Below are 27,346 nucleotides of genomic sequence, written 5' to 3' on the forward strand. Positions count from 1 at the left end.
TTTCTGCTGAGAGACAACACAAAAAGTGTCCATATGAGAAAGTGAAATGTTAAAGAGCTCTATACAATCCAGTTGAACAAACCTAAGTAAAATAATATTTTATAACAATTAAATTCAGATAAACTAATACATTAATAAGAAATTACAATGCAAATTATGCATAGTACCCAGTAAAGGATTGCAACAAAAATGAGTTTTTCTGCTGAGGGAACTTCAGAAAAAAAGTGTCCATATGAAAAAGTGAAATGTTTAAGAGCCCTATACAATCCAGAAAAACAAACCTAATTAAAATAATAATTTATAATAAGATAAACTAATACATTAATAAGAAATAACAAATTATGCATAATACCCAGTAAGGGATTGCAACATTTGTTTAAACTATATTTAATGTTTTTTTTTTTTTTATGATTTGTGAGAAACAACACAAAAAACAAAAAAGTGAAATGTCCAAGAACTGTATTTAATCCTGAAAAACAAACTCAAACACAGGTTATGAGAACTGTTCACATTTTAAAAACATTTCTCCTGAAGTCCAGAAACGATCCAACTGGCTCACAGAAATATTTGTACAAAAACACAAAAAAGGACACAAAGCAACCGAGTAACGTATTATGGTTTATTAGTTTTTAATCTTATGTATCTTACATACAAATTTTACACGGTAAACTGTCACTGTAATGAACACCCCCCCTCCTCCCTGCCTCTCCCCCCACAGCCTAAACTCAGAATGCACAGTCGGAGCCCTTTCTCTCAGTCACAGCCCATTTCTAAATCCAACACGGTTGTCGAGCGTAGACGAACTGAAAAAAAATGCAGAGTGAACCATTGAAAAACGAGCGTCTGTTGTTGTTCTGCTGTCATTTCAGAGGATCTGTTTGGGGAGTGTCACACCTTGTTGAAACGCAGCCAAGGTGAGACGGCTGTGAAACAAGGACAAGGCCAGAGTTTTTTCTTTTCCTTACAAAAAAAAGACATCAAAAAGCCAGCCACAGTTTCAATAAAGACATACAAAATAATAACACTTTATGATTGACAGTGTTTACAGACTGTCTACCAACTACAGTATTATGCTCACAGAGGTGAGTGGCATGCTTCTTCCTCTATGCAGCACGGGATGAGGTTACTCTAATGACCGCCACAGCAAATCCAATACACCTCATGCACATTATGAAAGTACACAGTATCAAAACATCACATTGCCAGGCAGCTACTTTAGAGCAACTGAAGATCCTTGTGCAACCAACAGAACACTCCTATCTCCAAGTGCTTTTTTTTTTTCTTTTTAAGTAACTATATACATTTACAAAACAAAAATGGGAAATGTGTCAGAATATAAAACATTCGATGGACAGATAGGAAAAAGGCCTGGGAATTTCTGTTCCGAACGCCCCCACACTTCTACAGCGTGGGAGTCACTTTGGTGACAGGATTTAAACAACCTGTGCGATAACCGAGGCTCAACCGAGAAGACATTAGTTTGAGAGAATGCAGTGTTGAAACAATGCAGGGAGGGATGCAAGAAGACACACGTAACCTGATTCATCTTCTAATAACAATGAGTAGCATGGAATAACTTTTTCAGCATGGCACATCTCTCGGACGTCGCGGTCGGGTTTGGAATTAGTGGTTAATAAAAAAAAAAACAGCAGCTTTATGACAGAGGGAGTGTTTATGCTTCTACATCTTTACGATTATCGATTTTAACTGAAGTAGTCAAATGTAAAATGGTGCCAGACTAATGTTAGTAAAAGTGCCATTTTACGTAAACATAATGAGACAGTCTGAGCTTTCGCTGGCGGACGCACTGCAGTCAGTCAGTTTAGGTGTACTGAGGGGATTTCTGTGCTGGAGTCTGGGAGCTGCTAGGGCAAAACTAAGACATGTGACTGTCAATGTCAGGCAACATCTCTGGAATTCGAGCAACAAACAAGGCCAATGCCCAAAATGAGTGTTCTCTAAGCTGTACCCGATTGACACGCGTTAGGAAAGTCTTTACACAGAAGACACTTGGGTCTGTAATATAAACCTAAAATCCAAAGGCAATGAAACCAAAAGGCAATAGCTTAAAAGGGGGAATGAACAAAAAAATGAAATTCTGATTTAAAAAAAAGAAAAAGAAAAATGGCCACGAGCGAAGCGCTGAACAGAAATAGGCTGATAACCCTGTGTGTGTAAACTTGTGGAAGCTTTTCTATTGCTTTCCAAACGTTACTACCACATGAACAGAAATTCAAAAGACCTCCTTGTTGAGTCTTTAGCGGTCTCAACAAATACTTTTCCTCTGCTGCTCTGTTAGAACAGGTTTCAGAAGCCTCGAAAGCTACAGATCTCCACCCACATTTTCACCTGTGAAGACATTTCACATCACTTCTTCTTAGAAACGCGCCACTTTCTTCCCTTTCTTGGAGTCTATTGTGGTGCAATTGGAAATACCATGATGTGATGATGAAAGGCAAACTCTCCCATAGCACCTCGCATCCTGTACAAAGGTGTCCTACTTATGTCGACAGCTGTGTTGTTTCTCTGTGTTGGGAGCTGGGAAAGCAGAACGTACTGGTAGTGAGACACTACCCGAGATACAGGCCGCCCTCATTTCGCAGCTATGCTTCCATTTCAGATAGAGACACTTTGCGTAAGGGCATGCGGGCATAATCCACGTAATGGCTACTGGATTAAATCAGGAAAAGGCTTATGGAGTTATTATTTCCTGCCTCCTGGAGGTATATGAGAAGTGGGACCCCAGAAATTAACGCTGGAGTGACACTCTTCCATGTTGGCTCAAATCATCTGACTACAGATCGCTCCTCGGCCTTTTAGCTTCAGAGCTGCTGAATCCAACAGAGCCAGAATATCTAAGGGCAGCACGGGGAAACTGTGTGTGTGTGCGACTGCTGTGCTTCTGTACACAAATCCTAAAAAGAGGTTTCCCGGGGCTAGCCCAGATGGTGATATAGTATAAAATCATCATGGAAGGTTTTCTCATGAAGGTAGCAAACATGTTTAAGCCACGTTGACTTGCGCTCTCTCTCTCTCTCTTTTTTTTTTCTCTCTTTCTCTCTCTCTTTCTCCGTCTTTTATTGTAGCAGGACGTTTCTTCATAGGCTGCGTCCCATAATGATGACGTCTTTGGGAAAGCCTTCCATTTTGGCCACTTCAAAGCATCCCAGCTTACTATAGAAGTCCAACATTCTCTTATCAGTCTGACGAACCTTACAGAAAGCACCGAGGGACCCTGGAAGTCAAAGAGAAAAAACAGATGAACACTGACTCTCTATCTTCCTGAAATGACTATGACCAAATATGGAGTTAAGCTTCTAATAATCCTTTCATGAGTCCCTGGCCAGTAATAAACTGGTTCAAGACCTCTAACACAGGAAGAGCAGATCATTTCAGTCAGCACTCTGAGATTTTGTTTCTTAAAGCTGAACACCCCGACAGGTTTACAGAAAATTTAACTCAGAACCGGTCTCATTTTCACATATCATGTAGACACGATCAGTGAGACGACGAGTAACATTTAATTAAAAACACCCTTTGCCAACACGACTAATAACACTAATGCAATCTTTCTGTAATTAGCACGAGTGGTAGCAATTAACATTTCTGTCATAACTGAAGACGGTTACCGCCTACCGTTGGCCTTAAGAGAAGATAGAAGACATCCCATCATGCTTTTGGCCACACTGGGGTCAGTGACCTTGGCGTGAATGTCGACCTTGATGAGAGAGGGAAAGTTGGAGAGGAAAGAGTCTGGAAGAACCTCCTCCTCTTCATGGAAACTCAGCATGATCTTCTACGGGGACGACACGGTGAAGAAAAATTCAACGATCATATGCTACCTGATACGGGTGTTATCACAGTAGACAGATTAAGATCCTACCTCGGCCTCTGTGAGGTCCTTCTGGCAGTCTGGCTTGTTGTACTTCTCTTGCATGAACGGAATCCAGCTCAACTCGCATTTCTTGAGGAATGGCTTGACGTCCACGGTACCAAGAGCATAACCACAGATGCCTTCATCGTCCTCTAGCACAAACCCGTACTCTGAACTCAGTGTCAGGAGACCTCCCACTAACCTGTGAACAAACAGTGTGTATTGTGTCAGCCATTTTGATTTGAATTCCACTCCGGGCTTTGGTTTGAAGTACATCTCCGTGTTTTACCTGTCTCCTATGAGGTCAGGATCCTCATCAGAGAAAGATACGTCCTCCATTCCTTCACAGTACATTTCTTTACAGATTTTATAAACTGCAGCCTGCGAAACGGAAAGTCAGACACGGCTGTTATTGTAGTGGGTGAGTTGCAACACCTATAATAATTATGATTATGACTCACACCTTAACAGTGGATATAAAAGAGCAAAGCTACGCCCAGAAAATGCCACAAAGAATGTCGATGTGGTTAGAGAATCTGAAGCTGCCTTCACATGCAGCACTGAGCAGCTGAGCATAGCGTCGTGGCATATCAAGCACAGAGCATTCACAGCTTAAACTAGGCCAGTTCTGCTGGGAATACAAACAACTGGCTAACATCATTTCTACAACCGTACATTTATAATGTTTAAGCATTACTGAAGGACCAGTATGTGAGATTCAGTGGCACCTAGTGGTGTAGTTACTCATTTCAACTATTGTGGAAACTCAACATGGACTCTGTGAGAGAGGGCCCGCAGTGACTGCAGATATAAAAGGCTAAATAAATAAACATAATTATGTAGATCATATTTAATTTGTGTCATATTGTAAACAGTCTTATTAATCTTTCAGACTGTATTCTTTAATTCTTCAAGGACAAAATGTGTTCTGGTGTGAAAGTCTGATGCAGCTAAACGCACAAACATCTTACCTCATCTTTGGGAAAGTACGGCCTTATGGAATAGAGTTTGGAGGTTGGCATTGAAGGTGGAGGTTGGTAGAAAAGATCGTTTGCCCCTTCTATTGGCAACAATCTCTGTGGGTATCAAAAGAAACAGGTTCAGTTCCACTGAGACCGGGTGATGTGCTGTGACTGGCTGACTGCCTCACTGTGTATTTGCTACAGCTGAGCCACTATCAGATAAAAAAGGGAATATAAAAAAGGGAGAAACGTGCTCTGGAATGACAAATATTGCAAAAGAAAAAACACTCTTGACTGAGATTCCTTATTTATCTGACAGCGGACAACAACAGCAAACGCCACATTTCTCAATTTTGCCAAAGGAACATAGCACAACAAGCACACACATATTTGCTTTTCAAATATAATAAAACAAGGGTTGTATTTTGGTCTGACTAAGGTTTTACTGGCTGAAGGAGATGCTCCTTTCCCTTTTTGTAAGACATCGCAATATTTCGCTGCGCAAGGACCCTCCTGTTGAGAAAAATAATGATGCTGGCGCAGAGAGAGACGGAGAGAACTCCAGGAAAAAAACCAAAGTGGAAAATATAAATGTGAGCAAACTGAGCCGTTCAATATCAGTTGCCACCATGAGTTTTGCGACTCTCCGAGGATGGAGAGAATACTTTTGGCTGGGCAGGTGTGTTTGATCATGGAGTTTTCCCGTTTGCAAACATGCTTGCGTTGTTCGCGGGCGCTGCGATGCTTGTGCGTGCGCTTGCAAAGGGGTTGGCTTGGTAATTTGTGCGCTGTGCTTTTCCTGCAAAGAAATGAGATGTCATGAAAATAAAACCTAGCCATGCTCGCTTGCGCTGCGTGCGCTAGGGAAAAGCAGCATCTCCTTGGGCAGTTGCTGAAAGAAATTCAAATTAATCCATCAGAAAATGCCATGCCAAACACTGGCTGTAAGCTCTTTTGTCAGGATGGGTTTCAGGCCACCCACTCCGCTCTCGCAGACTGACAATATCCCAAGAGTAATACAAGGACATGTGAAGGGGATGGAACCCGGGTGTTATGAAGCCTGACCCAGTACAATCAGCTCACCTTCGACAGACCAAAGCCCTTCATACCTACGCACATATTACCATTGTCTTCTTTGCTAACAACACTCTTTTTTTTCCATTTGATTGCTGTAAATTCAGTGCATTAGATACCTGGAACTCTCCTGCTAGACCTCCCCTAAAGGCCCAGGGCTCTTGGTCTCCTCTAAGGAATTGTGCTGAGGACTGACTACGACACCCTGTTAGGAGCAGAGCCAAGCGGACATTGTTACCACAGGATGGGGCTCTCTGACACAGATGAAACGAGTGGGGAGATGGGAAGGAAGGGGGAGGGGGGGTCATATGCATCTAATAGCATAATCCATATAAATAAATTGTCTTTTTTTTTTTTTTTAAACCATTAAAAACATAAAATGGACCTAATTTGGAATAGATAAATTATATTCAGAGGAAGTATTTTATGATAAAATGGGGCTTGAGCAACTAAAGCTTACGTGTTTGCAAGAAATCAGGTCCAAGATTTGAATTATTTTAAAAATCTCTGCACCTCCAACTCTTCTTGCCAATACAACAATGTCAAACTGCTCCACATAACATGGTACGCATGATTAAGAGATAAGCACTTCATGCAGTGAAACGCACAGTCCGAAAACTTAAGAGAGAACAGACTTAAGCGCAGATCAGCCGAAGGACTTCATAAATACTATACTGACCATCGGAGCCCACAAAAAAAACAAACCCCATACTGTCTATGAACTACAAAAGTAAGCTTCAGCTGCCGTCACCCCACTCATCTTAGCACCCCGTGTGAAGTCACATTCTCATCTTATCTGCCTCGTCACATGACTGGGGAGTCATCAAACCAGGAAGACGGAACGAGAGGTAGGGTGAACATTCCCCGAGTTAAAAGGGCCTCTCGGCTCACCATTACAAGCCACAATCAGACAGACCGCAGGTGAGACACGCTGCAGGGACAACGCGGTGGATATAGGTGGATATACCTGAAGCACACAGGGCTCTTCTACCTACGGAAGCGTTGCTGCTAACAAAGTCTAACCCTGGTTGACGAGAAGCCCTGTCATGTGACCAGACAAATGCAGCGCGCGGGAAGGATACTAACACTGCTTTACATATGAACCTCACCCTGACGCCTAAAACAATCCCTCTGACGAAACGACACAGCGCACAGATGCACCCACGGGAGGAACTCTGAACTTGCTTACTCAAATTTAGACATCTCGGTGGATTACTTCCACCTGAAGGATCGATCCCAGTTACGCAGAAAACATGCAACTCTTGTTCTTTGCATGATTCAGGCTTTAATGTGCGCACAGGTATCGTAGCTACACAGTCAGAAACATCCCTGAGGTAGGATGAAAACCATGTGCCGTGGTTGAATCTCAAAGCCAAGTGTAAATTCCCTTGAGTAGGTGCATCAGGCTGGTCTGGGAATTTCTATAGGCCTACTGACAGAAACAAAAAGATAAGTTAGAGAGATGCTGCCAAAGAGAAAAATTTGGGAGTTAACACTTAGAATTCAAAACTAATATCGCTGCGCAAAATGTGACTTCATCCGGAGGGCCTGCTTCCTTTCCTCCAAATCAATCTTTTACATTTATAAATCTAGTTTATCAAAAAATTAAAAAAATGACATAAATCTGTTTCAAACATGAACAAAAGAAAGACAACGCCAGCACTGTGCGTACATCGGCCACTGTCGATCCAATAGCAGTAGAAACTTGTACTGTGGATTCTTCCATCTGTACACAGTAAAAGGGAGAAAACAGTAGAAAATAGTTATTAGTAAGTGTTTTCAGTACAATAACCACGGAGGTTGTGACTAAGTGCCGACTGCACAGCTTCTATTAAAGGGGAAAACATGGGGACTGATGTAAAAAAAACGCTAATGGCAACAGCAGAAGTCAACAGTTAGGCACTTAATGACACTGCAGTTATTAAGATGTTAATTACAGGGCACGCAGTTTCCCCTGTGTTGCTTAGAGTGGAGTTACAATAATTTCCCGGTGCGTGAAACAACTAGTGTTGATTTTTGGTGTGGCTTTGCCAGTGTGGGTATGCTGCCTGCTGTGTACTGTGGGCTAGAATCCTCAGCTTTACCATATAGCCGGACAGGACAGAAACCTGCGAATGAAACTGGGTTACAGGGGGGGGTAACCTACAGGCCATGCTGGTGCTTCAGACTATTCCAAAGAACACTCCCAAAAATAAGATGGGGGTGTTATCACGAGGCTGAATGTCACTCAAGCTGCATCACAGTGCACCATCTTGAAGGAATGAAGGAAAGTGGGAGGTGAAGAGGAGAGGGAGAAAGTGGGAGAGAAGGAGAGAAAGCGTATACTCTCTCTTATACAAGGTGATGGATTGCACCCTGATACAGATTGAGCAAATGATTCAGAGAGTTAAAATCATCGCCTCAGTTTGGAGACTACTCAGTGAGGCGACAACACAAAACGTGTAGTGCATTTCTATGGTTCGCTGGAGGAAAAAAAAACAGAGACCGGTTTGGGTCTTTCTGACTCCCGTTTACGCACCAGAATGGCCTTCCACAGTCAGTCAGTCAACTTGCTCTCCAAGCTCGCGTGCGCGCTAGGGCATGGAGGAGGGGGGAGGTGGGGGATGGGGACTTCCCCCTGGCTCCCATCCCCACAGACAGAGAGATGGAAGCAAGTGTCTGGTGTGGGAATGCAGCAGTGATGTTACTGGATACACAGCAAGCAGCAGTAACCCTGCTGGGACTTTTGCCACAGAGGCCCAGTTTAGATATCACCGGGATGGAGTAGCCATGGAGTAAATAAGGAGAATGCTAGCGGTGCAAGCGGCATTCAGTCAGATGAAGAAAAAAAAAAAAGAAAAAAAAGAAGACATGTGGTAAAAACAAGAGCAATTAATATAATCAGAACTATTAAGAAGTGATGCATCTGATCTGTGCTGAGCTGATCTATAATAAAAAATGTTCTATTAAAATGGGGCCTGGCTCTGATTCCCACCTTGCTTACAGATGGTGGTCGAGGTCTCAATGAGACAAAGAAAACTGATTAGTTATACTAACATCTGTTAAGCAGACTGTGCAAGATGTAAGATGTGTGATGTGATGATAAATTTAGCCCCATAAAATCCTGCATTACAACAAAATCCATGCAGCTAAATAATCCATCATTAGAGGGTTTTTTTTCTTATTATTATAATCTGATTCTTGTTTAATGAAGTGTGTGCGCCTGTGACTCGCTCGGACTATTGCTCTGCTACTGCTCTCTAAGAGTAAGTGCCTTACGGTTCCACTCATACATACCTAGCCACTGGACAAAAGACTTGACCATAGAAATGATGCTCTTGATGTCCCAGATGTAAGGGTAGAGGTCGTACAGGATGGTGCGGTTGGCCGAATTGGACAGCCGCGTGAACATCTGGATGACTGAGCAGCACATCTCCTCAAACTTCTCTGCCCTCGATTGCCATTCTGCTACCTGCGGGCCACACAGAGACAGAAATAAGTACAAACAATGTTGTGTAATGTAATAATGCACTCGTTTTAAAGTGTTTGTGCTTTTCTGTGCACACGGCAGATAGTCTAATAAGGGAAGCTGTGGTTTACACTATTAAACAGAACATGATTCTGTGTGGCGCACTCCATCTCTTATCATCACCACACCACCCAATGGACAGTATGGGTAGTACACATCCACCATTTTGTTTTCAGCATCCGACTTCAGTTAATAATGAACTAGTTTTCTCAGTCAGACCTCGTTCTCTTAACTCCTCGCAGTGAATGGACCAACCTTTTCGGACTCCTTTCTCTTGCAGTTGACACTGACGACGCTGCTGTTCGCCCGTAGCCAGTTGAACTCCTTCAACATCTGCACGGCCTTGTTTCCATGTTCATAAGGCAAGTAGAAGAGCTCTGCCAGCAAGCTCAGGTCCTCGAGCGTGAGGGGCTCTGCTGTGAACAGGGGCTTTTCGTTGGGCCCAGGCACGAACACATCCTGAGAACACAAACCGGCAATAAAGCGACTCTGTGGGGGATCCTCGTTTGTTCACGGATTTGTGGGTGTAAAGGGGAGAAAAACAAAACTCACAAATGTTTGCGGCACCTGTTTGAGCTGATCGTCTGTCTGCATGGGAGCAATATCGCTCCCGGAGTCCTCCTGGATCGACTCTTCGGGGGACTTTGACTCTGCCAGGCTCTCCTTGTCTGTATCCATGGGTTTCAAGTCCTCAGCCATTTTTTCAGCTAAGATAGGACCTTCAAGCTTCTCCTCTGGATCGGCTTCTGCTTCTGGCTCTGGCTCATCCACCATCTTCTCCACCACCATCTCCATGGGCTCCTCATCTGAATCCTTCTTCTCAACCTCCACCTGCACAGGTGCAGTAAAATTAATACTTGTGAAAACCATATACAGATATAATATTAGAGAAAGAAAAGTGGAATTTCTGTATGGTACCAAACCACAGGAGGGGAAAAAAAAAAATAGCTCACCTCCTCTTCTTCCTGAGGTCTTTTTGCCATTGGATGTGAGAGTGGATCCAGACAGAGAGGTGGCATGGCTGGAGACATGATGGGCTGCTGGAACACCGTCGTAACTGTTGTGGAAGAGCAGAGAGAGGGAGCAGCCATGGCTGACACATCGATGGCTGTGCTTTTGGCACCACTCTGAGGCACCTGTCGGCCTGAAACACAGAGTTGAGCCTCAATACATAATGTTCTTCAGCCATCAAACTATCATTTCAGGCTGTCCATGCCAACACGATGAACCTATTACTGCTAGACAATCCATTAGCACAGAGATGATTCAATAACGGGGCTGCTCTTACTGTTGTATTGATGAGGAACGCAAAATTCTCCCAGCCATTCGGTGAGAGCCAGCTTTAAAGCGAGCTGTGGACTGTAGAGCATGTCCGTCTCCAGCTCTTCATCACTGCCCTCATTCTCTAACTTGATCTGGATGGACACTGTGCTGTCCTCGCCATCCGCTGGTAAAGGGTAAGATGGAGAAACAAACGCGTGGATTTATGACCTGCTGAGCAGTGTGTCCGCATCAAAACAACACAAATGAGTAAACGTGAAGATCATACTTACTCATGACCACATCCTTGCGTACCCCATTCATATTAGACTTGTACCAAGTGGCCAGAGTGTGAATCGCTACAAAGTTGGACTCAAACTCGCAGTTAGGGTTGGTGAGGACTCCCTTCAGCCTGGGGATGAGCTCTGTGGAGCGGCCTTTGTACGGACCCAAGAAAAGCCTCTTCTGGTCATAATCGTTGGCGTGAATGTTGTCCCAGATCACCGGGGCTCTTCTTAGGATTTTTGACACCTCCTCAATAGACTCCACTGTGATATCTTTGGACACCACCTTGGGGCCTGCAAAAACAAAAAAAGAATTTGTGTACACAACTGCTCTGAGATGTATGACTGTATACCTAACAGTACTAATGGTGACAGGTTAGACTCACCTGTCCACAGCACATCAATGCCGGGCAGCAGCTTCTCGCCTACTGTGTGGAGGTAGGGGGACTGAGGGACGTTTGGGTAGCAGAATGTTCCACAGTACTCTGGATATAAAAGGCGATAAAACAAACAAATAATAAATAAACAGGTAGATGAAAGAATTGTGTAAAATATGCAAATGATTCAGACACAGAACTGGGCTACCTGTGGGACAGAAGAGGAAGGTTTCGGGCTCTCCCAGGTACTGGTAGATTTCGTTGGTGATGGAAACCTGAGCGTGTGCAAATGAGCTGAACACTTCTTTGTCAGCAGGGCACATGTTGTGGTCAATATCGTCAAAAAGTAAGGCAAATGACTTGCAGCCAAAGTGAGTGACCTGAGGGGGATCGAGGAAGGGGTTGGAAATGAAATCAAAAAGGTTACAGAGTGTAAGACACATGGGACACTTGAAGATACGTATCAAGAGTTGCAACACGTTGTTTATAATACATAACACAACATTCAAAATGCTGCAATACCTGATCAAGTTTCCTCTTTAGTGCAGTAACCTCTTTCTGATTGGAGAACGTGATGTCCAGTCCAGGGGAAATGGCATAGATGAACTCTATCCCATGCTCCGTAGCAGCACCAATTAAAGTCATGAGTTGTTCTGGAGGATCATTGGAAAGTGGAAAGTCACTCACTGAATGCATCACCGTGTTTTCATGAGAACTTAAAAACATTTCACCCGTGTTTAAAACTGGAATATGCAGACCGCCCTTTAACTTAGATAACCAGGCGTTATTCATCATCTTCGATCCAAAGATCTGTAGTCACCTGCTTCTTCCACCGAGTACAGCTCTCGCCAGAACATCCTGTGCTTGTAATCATCTTTGGGTGCATAAAGGTATGTATTCAGTCCCCATTTCTGCTGCCTGTGAAATAAAAGTTTGTGGAAACTCAGAATAACAACATACATTATCCGGCTACGAGGAGTGTCACAATTTAAATATCATAAGGACGGTTGATCGTTTTATGAAAACTTAAGGCGGGATTAATGATTCTGTTGTTGTAAAGTACCTGTCTGACATCTATTGGTCCTCTTTTATATGTTTGACAGTTTGTTTCCAATTATAAGCACATGGCTTGTGTTACATTACAAAAAAATATATGGCTGTATATCATACAACATATCTTTTTTTTTGGAAACTATTATGAAAATGTAACAGCTGTCAGGAGATACAACCAATGATCTGCTGATCTGTACAAATCAATACACGATAGTCTGACAATGGCATAACTGTCAATGCTGCAAAAATTAAACGTTTCAATCAAATCGTGGCTGTAAAATTGTCAAATCTGATTGCGGATTTAAAGAATCGTGACACCCCTACTTAGCTATGTTATCGATGTAGTTTGATTTACACGTTCGCTTAAATAAAAAATCACAGGACTCATCACAACATACCTTCTGAATAACTCTTTCCTCTGCTCCATTGTCCACGGTCGTCCATAAAAGCCTGCATCAGCAAACAACACATTCAGTTTTCCATCATCAGATACATTTCCTGTGCACACAATTATTCTAGTCTGTGGAGTGTCATAAAGTGTGAAAACATCTGTACAATAAGTTGATTTAGTTAGTCTGATTGAGGCCAAACCACACAAAATTCAACAGCAAATCATCGATTACATGTGATCACTGTGTGATCGTGTGATTGTTCATTTATAATCTGCATATTTGATGATGTGACACGTCCAGATGTTTTCCAGGTGTAGGTTAAACTAATGTCTGACAACACTGATCCATCTCCACCAAAAGCAGCTGCGGCATTGTGATACAATATGCATGCCTGTATGCAGACCACATGTAAACATATATGAAGTCTATTTATTATTAACTTTACCTTCCACGACCCCGCTTATGAATTTTCTGTGGCCCGTCGCTTCGACTGCAATGCTGGACTCCTCCACCGGGCCGGGGGCCTCTGCACAAGCCTCTCCGGAGACTGGGCTGGGGCTCTGCTGCTGCTGCTGCTCACCATCCACCGGAGGAGTCTCCAGTGTTTTATCCTTTTGAACCATTTTCTCAACGCGTGGCCACAGATTCAGAGAGTATCGGGTTATTTTTAAACGCAGTCCGCCGAGCACAGGAAATAAATCGTCACTGTCTAACGCTGGCTAGCTTCACGGTATTAGTCAGTCTGTCAAAGTTGTCGAATATCCAGCGACTGTTTTCTACGAGATGTGACGAAAATACCATCAGGTGGTGGCCGACGACATGTGTGTGCGTTAATAAGTGAGGGAAATGAAGCCGCTCGCTGTTTTTTGGTCGATCATGTTCTTCTTTATAGCAGATCTGCCCCGCTTTGCGTCGGTTCTTCCTGTTTACACCGAGTGCGCATGCTCACGGGACTAGATCAAACCAGTCAGAACTAGATCTGCGTGACAAAACAGCGCAAAGATGTGAACGAGGCGAAGAGATAGATGACACCTGCGCACCTACAAAACACACTGCGTGTCTGTGGATAGATAGATAGATAGATAGATAGATAGATAGATAGATAGATAGATAGATAGATAGATAGATAGATAGATAGATAGATAGATAGATAGATAGATTTTATTTCTGTCACCCAAGGACACCTTACAATAAATAAAAGTAGACAGCAAATAACAGAAACAAACTAAAAGACCATAAAAGTATATCAAATTACAAGAATGCAACATTAAAACAAGTTTAAATAGGACAATGCAATTGAATCAGATGTAAAATGCTATTTTAAATATAGATAGATAGATAGATAGATAGATAGATAGATAGATAGATAGATAGATAGATAGATAGATAGATAGATAGATAGATAGATAGATAGATAGATAGTACATTTTATTTCTGTCACCCAAGGACACCTTACAATAAATAAAAGTAGACAGCAAATAACAGAAACAAAAAACAAACAAACATAAAAGTATATCAAATTATAAGAATACAACATTAAAAACAGGTTTAAATAGGACAATGCAATTGAATCAGATGTAAAATGCTATTTTAAATATAGATAGATAGATAGATAGATAGATAGATAGATAGATAGATAGATAGATAGATAGATAGATAGATAGATAGATCAGCTCATCTATCAATTATAGGAGAGTTAAAAAGTCTAATATTAGAATTAACTTATAACACAGTCAGGGGCGCTGTATAGGGGGGAAAGTTAGGACAATTCCAAGGGTCCACGACGACAGGGCCAGGGCCCCAAAAAATAGGTAAACACCAATATAAAATTATTAAACCATATAATTTAACCATATAAACCACCATTAATTATCTCTTTGTTTTTACATGTTTTGGGCAGTAAAAGTTAAATAAAAATGGCCTTTAGCACATTTTTATAGCGGCTTTTAATCTTGTATCAAATACTGAACTGCACTGCATACTGTATGCAGACTTGCATGCATGTACAAATCACCAGCAGTAAATATTGTGCTAGTACTAGTATTGAACTACAATACGCAAAACAGTTGCAAGCCTTTAGTTAGAGTTATGTAAAGCTTTTGATGGGATAGTTAGGTCCTAGAAATGTGGTGACAACAGCTGCGCAGAGGGGGGGCCCAATTAGATTTGTTTGTCATGGGGCCCAAAATTTATGCCGGCGCCTCTGAACCCATATACCACAAGTTAAAATGAACCTGAGATAAATCTAAATTCTCACAGAATAAACATTTGCACAGGATTTAAAATATGTACAGAGGAATTGAAAATTGTGCAGGGGAGTTAAACTGTAGAAGTTAAAAATGAGGAAAGGGGGAATTAAACATTTGCACAGAAGATAAATATATAACTGTGTTAAGAAGTTAACCTGTGCTTAACATCTATGCAAAAAATATAGGCTATATAAAAAATAGAAAGTAACTGTAGAAATAAAAATGTTTTATACAAATAGAAAACTATGAGAAAGAACTACAAATGGGGAATGACAATAACAGAGTCCAGGAAGTAGTGCAAAGAGGAGGCAGCTGTCCATTGTGCCTCCTGCCATGACTATCCGATTTATCTGTTGTTAAAAGTGCAATAATAATTTCCCCATTTAATAAAGCAGCCTGTTTAATAATTGCATTGCTTATTATTTTGCACGACAACTTACAGATAACGTCCCTTGTCTCACTCTTTCCAGTCCTTGTGTTGACTATCTCAGCAGCCCTGTACCATCTTGAGATTCCAGTCCATATTAGGAATGCAGCTGAGCTCCAAGAGAGGAGGAGGCGCTGCTCATCTGTTATGATTTGAGCCTGTGTGTCCTGTGTGAGCATGCTTTGTTCTCAAATCACCAGGATATATGCACTTGTTTTTTTTGCATAATTACCTCAAACCAATACAGGAAGTAACTCTGCAAAGGAAGTACAATTTGCATGAGTTAAAAGCTGGTGAAGGCTGCAGGAGAGGCCCTTTCTCCTTTGTCAGTTTTCTTTTCATAGCTGACATTTGGATTGTGACAGCAGCAAGTGTTAATAACATTAAATGCTATGCTATTGAAGTCTCCCAGAAAGTCATGACAGTGAGCAAATTAAACCTTATGACATGTCATAGCAGGAAAAGCACTAGTGTAATTATTATTAATGACGGTACACTCATTTAAAATGAGTCATTTCCGGGGCATGTTGGCTCATTGAGACTCTTAATGGAACAGAGCAGCAAAATTAGTTTCACCTGTACAAGTCAAAAAGACTGCCATGAAAAGGTCTAGATCACTGGTTCTCATACTGTGATTCAAGTACCACTGGTGGTACGCAGAGGAATCTCTGAAATACTATTATACTATAGTACAATACTATAGTTTTAAAACCAGGCTGCTCTGTAGTCACAGTCATGAGGGTAACACTTCATCTATGATTAGTTATGAGAAAAAATGTGATGTACTGTGACTAAGATAAAAAAAAAAACACTGCAGTCTTGGCTCCAAATGTGAAGAAGTGCAGATCAGGAGAAGCCTCTTATTATGAACAAACCTGCATCGTGCTTTAACTGTCTGTAGTTGAACAGGACCAGCCGGATGGTGGTACTTAATGGGATGAATATCATCTGAGGTGGTGCAAGATGTAAAAAGTTGTGACAAACCCTGGTCTAGATCAAGACCATGAAACCCAAGCAACATTTAGTTCAACTAGTCTTCATTTTATTATTTACTCCTGTAGAAACCAATAATGTAATACATGCCAACAACATAATTTTGGCCACTTTGAATGTAATAAAGGCAATAATGTAATAACTAGACCGACTAGACTTTTTCAAACACTGAGCAAACACATGTAGGTCACATGACCATTGTTCTCTTTCTCAAGTGATCCAACTACCATATACACTTCAGTAATTAAATATTCCGCCATACATGAAAGTGATTTTACATATAAGCAAATAAACAATATTCTAAATATAGATTTTGTACAAACACTCTCAAATTGGTTTTTACAACTATAAGTGAGTGCTGCGTAGTACATACCCTTGATGAATATGACGACTACGCCATCCACTAGATCTATTTTTGATGAGCAAACTAGACAAAAACTGCAAAATAATCTTTTATACCCAAGAAATGCATTCCTATTTATGTATTACTTTATCAGATATATTTTTTAAATGCTACTAGTATTAACCAGCCAATAACATAACTTCTTACATTATTGGCAAAATGTTAGTAAGTTATTGACTTTATTACTTGGCCCAAATTATCACATTGGCAGGCATTACATTAATGGACTTTATTACAACCCCCATTCTTGCAAGAAATAACATGTTTTTTTAAAGAAAAAAAGAAGACAATGAAAAAGAAAAAACAAGCAAACAATTTCAGGTTCTTTTTGTTTTTATTCAGGTTTGTAGTACATTCAAATGTATTACAACCTCTCCCAATAATTAGGGAGTTTCAGTCCACTTACCTCCCACTTTTAAAAATGATTCTCTCCATACAATTCAAATTTGACTTTACATTTAAATAAAACTTTTAAAAAATTATTTATTTTACTTATTCCATTTTTTTTCCTTTTACTACTTTCATTACAAATCTTCACTTCAATAGAAGGTGTTAGCTTGCAGAAACAAAATAAAACAATCAAACTTATGCAAAAGTAATGCAACAACTAAAATGTAAAGACAGTGTTGCAGGTGAGGAGCCAACCTTTGGCTCTGAGGTAAGTGTCAGCTGATTCCTGCTGCAGGCCTCCTGTTACCTCTTCAGATTCTGCTGGGCCTGCTTTAATAAAGTGTCGAAGTCTAGTGCTTGAATCTTGCCTTTCGCAGGCAATGAATCGTACTCTCTACTCGAATCTGTAAAGAGAAGGACACACAAAGTCAGCATACTGTGTGTGGCTTGGGACAATTTCAAAAGACTGATGTGGCTTCAAACCAAAGCTGTGCTAAAGACTTTAGAAATACTCAAGTCATGAGTCCAAATCCCCCTGGCGAAACCCAACCCAAATTTTTACTAGCCACAAAAACAAACAAACTTTAAGACAATTTCCACATTTTCCCTATGTGATTGTTTCAAATCCTTCTCCAAACTCCAGAGAAATACAATTTTGGTAGAGAAAGATTCCTTCAGTTGATACAAAGTGTATTATATTATACATTATATTCCAAAGTCAAATTGAAATATGTCTTTAGACAACATTTGAAAATCCATAATGTATATTTTGTGTGTTATGTAATGTTATTTATAAAACAGGTCAGGTCAATAAAACCTCCGCTTTCATAAAATCAATACAGAGGACATGACCAGAGTCTCTCCAACCCTGCTGGCTTGCTTGATGAGGACTTTGTGTTAAAGTGTTCAACATGCTTGATCAATTAATGTGTGATTAATGAGTACTTTTGATAACTTCTCTTTTTTAGAAAGCATTAAAAAAAAAAATGGGTAGTTGCCATATGATTTGCCAACTTTCTGAGTTATTGGCTCTAGTTCACAAAGTACAACAGCTCTCAGCTGCATTTAGTTTGTGGTGAGCACACACAATCACCATGATCTGCAGGCAATATTTCCAGTCTTCTGCAAATCTGGATAGATCAACAGCATTCAGCTAAGAACACATTTATGCATACCTAGGTCAGCATAGCTGGACTGGCAGAACTGTCTCCTTCCACCGAAACAGAGATCGAACGGCAGCTCATCAGGTTTGCGCAGCCTGCTTCCATTTTCGATGGCCGTGAAAGCATCCTTGGTGTCATAATAAGTCACAAACCCATAGTTGTCCCTGTGACAGATGAGCAAAACGTCAGCCTGTAATCACTTTAAGTATGTCAGAGGTCCAGTTAAGCCTGTAATAGGCCTTGTACATAGATCTGTGACTTGCTCTTAAAAGAGCGACCTGGGAGTGTTGCCAGGAGGCCCCAGTTATAAACAAGCCTGAATTCACTTTAGCACTGTAGCTTGGCCTAAGAGGTCACAGAACAGACCAAAAAGGTTCAAAGACAGTGCAAGCTGCTCATATTTCAACAGGGAAATAATCCCACAAAAGCAAACAATACAGAACGTATGTATGCATGTGTGATACTCACCCGTGGTCTCTAAAGTGCAGGGTGCAGTCTTCAATCTCGCCAAATAAAGAGAAGCGCTCTCTAAGTTCTTTTTGGGTCATCGTTCCCCGAATTCGACCAACGTAAACAACCCGTCGCTCCTCCTGAGAGAAGAACATAGTCAGTCAGATGATTCAGAGTTACAATATTTGAACCACTCTGCTTTGAGACCCGTGAACTCAGTAAAATCTTACGATTGCTTTCTCCTTGGTTCTCTTCACCTCTTCTAGACTTGGCTTTGCACTGTAACCATAGCTGGGCCTACATGAGGAAGACAAATTGTCAAAGTACAGCCATAAAACCCATGTATGGATGAACACCCAGATGAACATGATGGACATGTATTGTACCTGTACAATCTCCGGCTTCCGCTCCAATCTGCTCGACTGTGAGGGGATTGAGACCTCGACCTGGAACGACTCCAAGAGCCGGAGCGCGAGGAGGAATAAGAGTACTTTCTCCTTCTCCTGGGAGGGGAGCGGGACACAGAGGGTGAGGACCGAGAGGAGGAACGGGATGAAGAGCTGGAACTGCTCCCAGAGTGACAGGGACGATACCTAGAGAGGAAACGGGAAGGAATGCCAGCAATGAACAACTACAACCCCCAGAAATAGTAATCGGGATGCTAACTCAAGATATTTTAAAAAGGTCCTAACCTTTTCTTAGATGGAGAGTATGATCTTGATCTAGATCTAGAGGAATGGGAGTCTGACTCTGAACCACTGGACATGGGGCTGGGAGAACGATGGGTTCTTCTTTTTCTAGACCGACCTCCGGTCCTCTCTTTGGGACTAGGTCTGGGGCTGGGAGTGCGTGAAGCAGCATGCCGACGGTAGGACCTCCCAAGAGGTCCTTTCCTGGGGCTCCCTTCTTTAATAGCACCATCAGTCTCCTGTCGAGCAGGTGATGCATCAGGAGTCTCCAGAACAGAGCTTTTCTCCATCCCATCAGTCCTGTGATCCAGCGGCTCCGTCATTGGAATATCTTGAGTTTTGGTTGTAAACACAGCGTTTGTGGTAGACTGGACAGACGGGGGTGTTTGTGTAGTGGTTGCAGTGGACTTGATGGGTTTAATAGTGATAAAAGATTGTTGTTTGACATTCCAGCGCTTGCCTGGCTCCCCGCTGCCTTTGTTGGGGAGGCAGTAGTCATGGTCCATGCATGCCACTTCAGGGGCGACAGTGGCAGCAACAGGAGTGGGTTTGCTGCGGGACTTGACTGAGGGCAGAGGCCGGGCCTCTATCTGGATAACTTTGGAGGGGCTCGACTTGGAGGCCTCAGCAGCCTTGCTCTTCCCCAGCAGGGCTACGGGGGCCAGGGGCTTCCACATCTGGTGGGGAGGAGTGGCTGGAGGAGTCAGAGCTGAAGCAGAGGAAAGAAAGTGCACCACATTATACCCAGCTGGCCATCTGTGCTGCAAGGCAGTGAATCTAATGACACTGCAGTTTTAATGCTGGAGGCAATCAGAGCCCAGAAGCCAAAACAAGCACAGAATAAAACTTTACAAAGATAAAAATCTGAAATTTCACTTTTCCTCATGTTTTTTTAATGATTTAACTTAATGGACCCGTCTTGAAGCCAAAGTCAAAATGCTGAATTACCTGCAGTACTCGAAAGGTCATTAGCTCTCACACGCTCCACAACCGTTTTCTCTGGAGCTAACTCAGCACTGCAAAGGGAGCACAGGAGTCTGTTAGTACATCACTGATAAATAGTATAGTTGCCCCCCAAGGTGTGACTCTGGCATAGAGTGCAGCCAAATTTATACAAAACATTAAGCTAAGCTGCACAAATTCAGACCTGAGAGGGCCACTACTGTGGCCAGACAATAGCAGGGTTTGCGGTAGGTCTTGGCAAAAAGGTACACACACACGGGTACACACACACACACACACAGAGCAGCTTGAGGGCTGTAGGGTAACTCACCTGGAGTTTCCTACAGCTGCTGCTCTACCAGAGACCTCCGGCACACATTGCTCCTCTTTGGCTGAGGAGAAAAGGAACAAAGAAATATGTGCGTCAGCACAGGCAATAACAAAATGAACAAAAATAACCCCTCTCCCCGAAAAATAAGAAATGTAAAATGTGGACAAATTCTGCTTAACTGGCACCAGCATGTCAGGTTTAAATGCAGTGTGTTGCGTTTTACACTAATATTAATGCATTGGGTATTTTCCATTGGGACATTCTCCAGCAGCAGCATACATTAACCATAGTACAGTGTGATAGTTCAATAACAAGTCCACTGACACGAGTAATAACACATGCAAAGTCCAGCCACTTGTTAGGTTTGGGGTTTGTACATCCGCCCAAACAAAGACAGCAGGGCGAGAGTTAAATGGATTTGCGGACGGGGCAGAATTCCAGCAGCTGAGCAGACAAGAGCACAAAGCAGCTTCTCTACCCCCCCCCCTGCAGCACCCGTCTCTTAAAGGGGACTGTAAAATTTTGTCAGAAGTCCCCCACGCAATCATTTAAACATTAAAACACTTGTCTAGAAAAATCAGATCATCTTTATTCTGTATGTCACTTTTGATGGCCTGCATATACACTGTTGTTCAAAACTATAAGGGAATGGTCATTTCATCTTACTGATGACCACCACAAAGCATCTGCACAACAGCAGTGCATTTATTGTGATCAATGAAGCTCTTTAGGCACTTGCTTTCCCTTGGAAGTCTTTTAATCAAAGTCGTTCTACTCGCCAAACCACTACTGCAAACCAACATAGCTGCAACGATGAATGCCACCTCTCTGCCATTACGAAATCGGAAAAACTAATACTGATTACATGAGCGTGGTACTGTACTATGTGACCCATTAAAGCTACTGGCCAGTGCATGTACGCTTCACTTATTAAATTACCTTGGGTTTCCTCAAACTGCTCCAGCAGGCTGGTCAGATCAGCAGCTTCAATACCTACATTAAAAAAAAGTATTGAATTGTGATTATTTAACTTTAATTTATCCAGAGTATGATGGCTAAGCACACATGCTGGTATACACAAAGGCTCTGCTTACAATCAGTTGTGTATTTGCTCACATAACATAATGCCCTCAAGCTAAAAGAAATGCAAATAAAATATTCATTTCCTTGAGCTCAGCAAACATGTTCGCTATAAAAATATGTAAGCATCCTAAAGCTCACCTATCTCACTGGTGAAGGCCTCAATCAGCTCCTGTGTGGGGCTCTTTGCCGTAGTGGGTTTCTCTTTAATTTCAAGCACAACAGGTTTTGCTTTTAGACTCTCAGAGTCTGAGGGATGAGTAGCGCTGGCTACACTAGTACCACTGGCAGTGAGTTTTGAGAACTTGCCATCAGACGCGATGGGGTTATTCAAGGTAGGAGCAGTGACCACGGGCACCTTTGGGAAAGCAGTGATCTTCTGGGGTGCACTGGGAGGAGATGCTGTAGCAGCGGTGGGTTTGATGGCCTCTGTAGTGGTTTTAGGACAAGTTTTAGTGAGCTCTACAGACTTGATTGATACAAGCTGGGATTGGGGTTCCTCAACTCCAACCTTTGGCCCTAAAAGTTCAGGAGAACATTTCCTATCTGCTGTCGACATGTCTGGTTTTGAAGAAGCTAAAGACTCAGAGCTTTGAGGCACACAAGGCACTGCAGTGGTGTGTGGATGTGTGGGTAAACGCTCCACTGAACTTGGGGCAGGCAGTGAGGGCTTTTGGGGTAGGGAAGGTTTGGAGGGTTCAGGTGTTTGCTGGGGTTTAGGGACAGGAGTCGCAGCGGAAACCTTGCTAGATGAGGCAACCATGTAGGCCGGTGGCACCAACAGTGCTTCGGGGGTGGGTGGTGCACATGGTCCTCTTGGCTGCCACGCAGGTCTGATCTCCTCCAGTTCTTTCTTCACTACCTGGGGGTTGGGACGTCTAGGGTCCTTGGGGCAGGGGTCAGGCAGGCAGGGGATAGGGGGAAGCTCTTTAGGGAGCTCTGGGAGGCTGGGCCACTTAGTGCTGTTGCCGTTATCTTGATTTTCCAGCGGGGCTGGCTTTTTCTGCTGTCTGAGCCTCCGGTACTCAGCTAGACTGAGTGATTTGGGCTTTGCCTCTGAGACTGCAGGGGCCACAGGAGGCAGGGCCTCACTAACAGGTGGTGTCGCCTGGGGTGTTACAGGAGTCGGAGCAGCTGCGGGGCTCTCTGAAGACACTGGAGGCAGGACAGCAGAGAGCGCTGCTGATGAGCCTTCCAGCCTCTCGCCGGCTGGCTGTTTTGACATTTCAAGAGGCTGTTGGGAGCTCACTGATGTGGGCGAACAGCGAGGCCGAGTCTTCTCAGGGCTAGCATTTAATGGAGTCATTTTCTGTCTGGGTGGCACAGATGAGGCAACTTGCACAGTCGTTTCAGGCAATAGCGTTGTAGTGGTGATTTCAGTCTGGCCTGGATTTAGTTTCTTCGGTTTTACAGACGGAGAAACAGCAGCTGAGGCAAGAGGAACCTTTGGGAGTTTGTGTTTCTTCTCTTCTTTGACAGGCCTTTTTTCAGGCTTTTTGGGTGACTCCTGTGCTGTACTTCTTACTTTTCCACTCCGTAGGACCCTTTCCTCCACAGGTTTGGGCTGTTCCTTGCTTTTCTTTTTCCTCCGGGAGGGGCTTTTTGCTTTAATCTCTTCCTTTTGTCCTTTAATGATCATTTCATCTTTTATATCAGAACTCAGGTCTGGTGTCACAGGGGTTGCAACCTTCACTGGAGCCGCGCTGACTGTTACATCATCATCACCATCAACGACTATATGCTCCGAAGTGTCAGAGGCCACGTCTTCGGCCTCATTTGAAACTTCATGGTGTGGCACAGGGGCTGGGAGATCCATGTCTGGGATGGCCAGGATTGGCTCTCCATTTTCTCCCTGGTCCACAACTTCAAGTAAGATTCCTCCTTCGGGTAACATCTGTTCCCCCTCGTCATTCTCCACGCAAATGGTCACACAGTACGGGTGCATGTGCCTGACTAAGTCTCCCAGGCTAAATGAAACACCATCTTCACCCTCCTGCTCAAAGGAGACGGGAAGCGGGAGGGTCAGATCTTTCCAGTCCAGCAGGTCATTGTCAAGAGAGGAATCATGCCCCACTGGGCTCAAAGTGAGTGAGCCATCTTCCTCTTCCTCCCCATCACTCCTCTGGAGAGAGTCTGCGTGCATCCTGGGAAGGCTCTGAGTACAGACAGGGAGAAAAATCATTCAGATAAATACGGAAATCCATCTGCTGAACAAGTTTGTATACGCACTGCTTATGAGTGTGAAAAGCTACCTTTCCAGCTGATATGGGTCTTGTGCTACAAAGTGCATCTTTCTCTGAAGGGGAACGGGGCAGACACAGCAATCTCCTGAGCTGCAGAGCAAAAGATAAAAGCAAAATGCCGTTATTACACTCACACTTTGAAGACATTAACATAACGGACAAGAAGTAAGTTTAGAACCAGAGGTCAGCAAGTTCGCCTTTCACTCCATCTGCTGTTAAAGCAGCAATCTGTGAGATGCTTGTTCGGCGTCATGTATGACAGCTGGCTACTAACCGGAGAGTGATCTCTGCCCTTCTGACCTGACAGCAGGTCTGAGTCGGGCAGTGTGTCGAACGGGGACAGGTTCTCATCGTCCACATTGTCGAGGATCTCCGTCAGGGCGGTTAGCAGCGTAGCTTCACTTTCTCCGTCTAGTCCTTTAGTCTAAATAAAAAAAAAAACACATGGAAATTAGGTCAAATCATGCACAACAGGGAGTGTAAACAAACAACTGTGCAATGCTTACACACAGATCTCTTGGGTTATTTTAATATCCAAGTTCAAATGTGCAAAATTAGTCTTGCCTCCAATGTTGGCGTGTCCTCAAAGATAGAAAGAATGGAGGGGTCTAAGCAGCTTTGAAGGGCCTCCAGAGTTTCTTCTGAGCTCAGCACAGCAGTCTGGAGAGGGAAAAATACACTTGAGATTTATTTGGAGGAAAAAAAAACAAAAAACAACTGAAAACAAAGTTCATGCACACAAGTACATGATTGCGGCTTCAATTATCACAGTACAAAATAGATAAAGACAGTTGTTACAGGAAACAAATGTTTATTTGTACACGTAAATAAAACAACTTCTGTTCGTATGCTGATGCTGACCATTTTAATCAGCCTGCTAAATTTTATATTACATATTTAAAAGCTTGAACTCTTATTAAAAACTAGGCTAATGTCTGATCTTTTCAAAGATTTGTAGATGGTGAGTATAATTTGGGATCTGTGACTTTACTGGAAACACAGACACCTTGTAGTGTCATACATGAACCACTGGGCTACATTTCCATTTCCAGCTGGACTTGTCTGCTTTTGTTTGGTGTACTTTCATTTTTAAAAAATAAAAACAGCTTACTTTGATTTAGCACTTCTAGAAGTTAAACCACCTCAGTTACAAAACCGGTGTAGAGCAATGTAAATCTGTTTAGGCAGAGCCAGGTTTCAAATCAAATAACCTAAACAGTAAAATTATACTTAAAAAAAAGCATAAGAAATAAGTCAACCTAGCTTATTTATTCATTCAATGGTTGTAGCTGTGAGGAAGTCTTAACTCAAATCGGGTGCATGAAAATGAGAGTCAGAAAAGGGAACCCCAGAGGAGGCATGTGTCTTTATTTCCAGTGTGAAGAATTTGAAAACAAAATACCAGAGGCATTTTCCTATGATCTCACATATATAACCATACTGGAAATGCAGGAATCCAATTCACACTTAATGTAAATCTAATATAAGTTAGAACTTTACAGATAACATGATAAATTAGTTAAATACCATTAATGTGTGTAAAGATGGCTTCATTTAGTGGACAAACATTAGTAAGGCTGAAATACCTGCATCTTAAATACAGGTTTAATAAATAAATCTAAATCTCACTAAGTAAATAGCAGAAATGTACTAGATACATGTGATGCAGGCTCACTCGGTGTATAACAACTCTTCAGATTTTGCATATACTACATTAGTCCTGAATAAAAGTGCAGCAGACTGGGCCTCAACACAAAAGCTAAAACAAGTAAAAGTGAGATTACATGCTAAGATTATCTACGCTAAGATTATTTAAAAAACTAAAAACACATTAGTATCCGCTGACAGTGACCCACGTGTTTCTGTCTACACATGCACCCACAGTGCGCAGACATGTTTGATCCCTGCCTCACCCCGTCCAAAGGGAGGCTACCTTAGCCCACGTGTTGCACTACAACAAACCCAAGCAGGGCCCTCATCTCTCTGTTCATGTGTCATATTTTAAAAATCCTCAACAGATAAATATTAAACACATTTAAAAAAAATAATAAACAGTGAAACACGTACGTGTAGCTACAGTATTTATACAGAAACTCCACTTGAAGGGTGTGTGCAGAGACTTTATTGATTGGGCCCTACTGCGCATGTGCGAAAATAGCCAACATGTGATTCACCACATGTGGATACACACACAGGTTTTTGAATGAACGCTTATCTTGCTACTCGTTGTTAGAAAAAAAAAAAGTGAATAATGACGGGCGTGTGCAGCTCAAACGTTACTGGTGCCAATCATTGTCTAAAAAAAGCTTCATCATGGTGTGCATCATCACTGATGACACATTACTGCAATGTGCTGGCATGGAGCCTATAAACTACACCATGGTCAAATTAAATGTAAAGCACTGTCTGGGTTAAAAATACAGAGATACATCCACACTGCAGTGAGGACACAGAGAGCAGACTGGCATCTTTTTTTTTTTTTTAAACCACGTGTGGATGAATCAATTGATGAGTACTTTTGCACATAAACCCACTCATGGAGCTTAAATGCACACTATTAATAGTATTTATACAACTGGCGCACATGTCAGACAAACAACCAATAAACACACACAGCTGTCACCTCACTTATTTCAAAGACACTTTATATAAAAAGGGAGGAAATCTGTGTAACCGGCTAGCATTAACACACACAGCCAGATTGAAGATCCCGGCACATTCATAATAAAGCATTATGTATTATTTAATACACACACAAGCAGATGGTTGCCTAGCTGTAGCCACTGTGAAATCATAAGTACTTTTTGACTAAAGTTTGACGAGTGATACTACGGTTGCATCCACGTGTCACTTTTCCATGCGCAGTGGACACCTCGTACACACATCACTGCTCCCAGAAAACACACACACTAACTACTAACAGTGGGAATACATGCTGGGAAATGAAGTATAAATCACATCCTTTACCTCGTCTAGTGTATCCATGGGGAAAAACTCTATATTGCACGCTGTTAAAGTCTCCTCGCCTGCTCCCCACCGCGCCGCCATCTTGCGAGTATACTCCCTGGCCCGACTCGTTTGAGAATGAAAAGTAATGAATCGCTGAGCGGAGGAGCGGGCACGCCGGCCGGAGACACGTGGTCCAGCATTCCCGGCAAAATGACGCAGGGGTTGGGTCAAGGGTTACGCAGCCACGTTTTCT

At 42.5% G+C, this 27,346-nt stretch overlaps 2 protein-coding genes and 1 non-coding gene across 7 annotated transcripts; all 3 read right to left on the reverse strand.

Moving 5' to 3' along the window:
* Positions 1-605: 605 nt before the first annotated feature.
* Positions 606-13,809, reverse strand: oga (O-GlcNAcase). 5 transcript variants are annotated; one of them, XM_027277473.1, is made up of 19 exons: positions 13,230-13,809; positions 12,791-12,842; positions 12,160-12,257; positions 11,862-11,992; positions 11,548-11,719; positions 11,349-11,447; positions 10,972-11,256; positions 10,707-10,865; positions 10,372-10,475; positions 9,971-10,249; positions 9,674-9,877; positions 9,187-9,361; positions 7,583-7,636; positions 6,030-6,115; positions 4,846-4,950; positions 4,164-4,255; positions 3,884-4,076; positions 3,637-3,796; positions 606-3,235 (listed from the first exon to the last, which is right to left on the reverse strand). In XM_027277473.1, the coding sequence occupies exons 1-19, from the start codon at positions 13,405-13,407 to the stop codon at positions 3,099-3,101; spliced, it is 2,763 nt and encodes a 920-aa protein (XP_027133274.1). In that variant the 5' UTR covers positions 13,408-13,809; the 3' UTR covers positions 606-3,098. The 5 variants fall into 5 exon arrangements, with proteins under 5 accessions (XP_027133274.1, XP_027133271.1, XP_027133270.1 ...); XM_027277470.1 differs by having other exon boundaries at positions 9,986-10,249; positions 10,372-10,562; XM_027277469.1 differs by having other exon boundaries at positions 10,372-10,562; positions 13,230-13,806.
* A 3,362-nt stretch (positions 13,810-17,171) lies between these two features.
* pprc1 (PPARG related coactivator 1) lies at positions 17,172-27,329 on the reverse strand. The gene is made up of 14 exons (XM_019260823.2): positions 27,112-27,329; positions 24,709-24,804; positions 24,419-24,568; positions 24,154-24,234; positions 22,043-24,056; positions 21,761-21,814; positions 20,822-20,882; positions 20,497-20,564; positions 19,552-20,257; positions 19,246-19,452; positions 19,090-19,156; positions 18,878-18,999; positions 18,422-18,573; positions 17,172-17,650 (listed from the first exon to the last, which is right to left on the reverse strand). The coding sequence occupies exons 1-14, from the start codon at positions 27,190-27,192 to the stop codon at positions 17,550-17,552; spliced, it is 3,960 nt and encodes a 1,319-aa protein (XP_019116368.2). The 5' UTR covers positions 27,193-27,329; the 3' UTR covers positions 17,172-17,549.
* LOC113745730 (small nucleolar RNA SNORA50) lies at positions 18,660-18,799 on the reverse strand. Its single transcript, XR_003462359.1, has one exon. It is a non-coding gene; the product is annotated as a small nucleolar RNA SNORA50 (small nucleolar RNA).
* Positions 27,330-27,346: the final 17 nt, after the last annotated feature.

Source organism: Larimichthys crocea, chromosome III, assembly GCF_000972845.2.
Source record: "Larimichthys crocea isolate SSNF chromosome III, L_crocea_2.0, whole genome shotgun sequence".
Classification (NCBI taxonomy): Eukaryota; Metazoa; Chordata; class Actinopteri; family Sciaenidae; genus Larimichthys; species Larimichthys crocea.

What these genes read in the sequence shown, in the direction of transcription:
- oga (XM_027277469.1), bottom strand. Translation starts at nt 13,407, where the DNA reads ATGGTTCAAAAGGATAAAACACTGGAGACTCCTCCGGTGGATGGTGAG. An exon ending in GTACTCGGTGGAAGAAGCAG is followed by an intron (nt 11,993 to 12,159) that starts GTGACTACAGAT and finishes ATGATCCTCCAG; the next exon opens with AACAACTCATGACTTTAATT. An exon ending in CGTACTTTCCCAAAGATGAG is followed by an intron (nt 4,256 to 4,845) that starts GTAAGATGTTTG and finishes TCCGTTTCGCAG; the next exon opens with GCTGCAGTTTATAAAATCTG.
- pprc1 (XM_019260823.2), bottom strand. Translation starts at nt 27,192, where the DNA reads ATGGCGGCGCGGTGGGGAGCAGGCGAGGAGACTTTAACAGCGTGCAAT. An exon ending in AGGGCAGAGATCACTCTCCG is followed by an intron (nt 24,235 to 24,418) that starts GTTAGTAGCCAG and finishes TTTGCTCTGCAG; the next exon opens with CTCAGGAGATTGCTGTGTCT. An exon ending in TGACCTTTCGAGTACTGCAG is followed by an intron (nt 20,258 to 20,496) that starts GTAATTCAGCAT and finishes CCTCTGCTTCAG; the next exon opens with CTCTGACTCCTCCAGCCACT.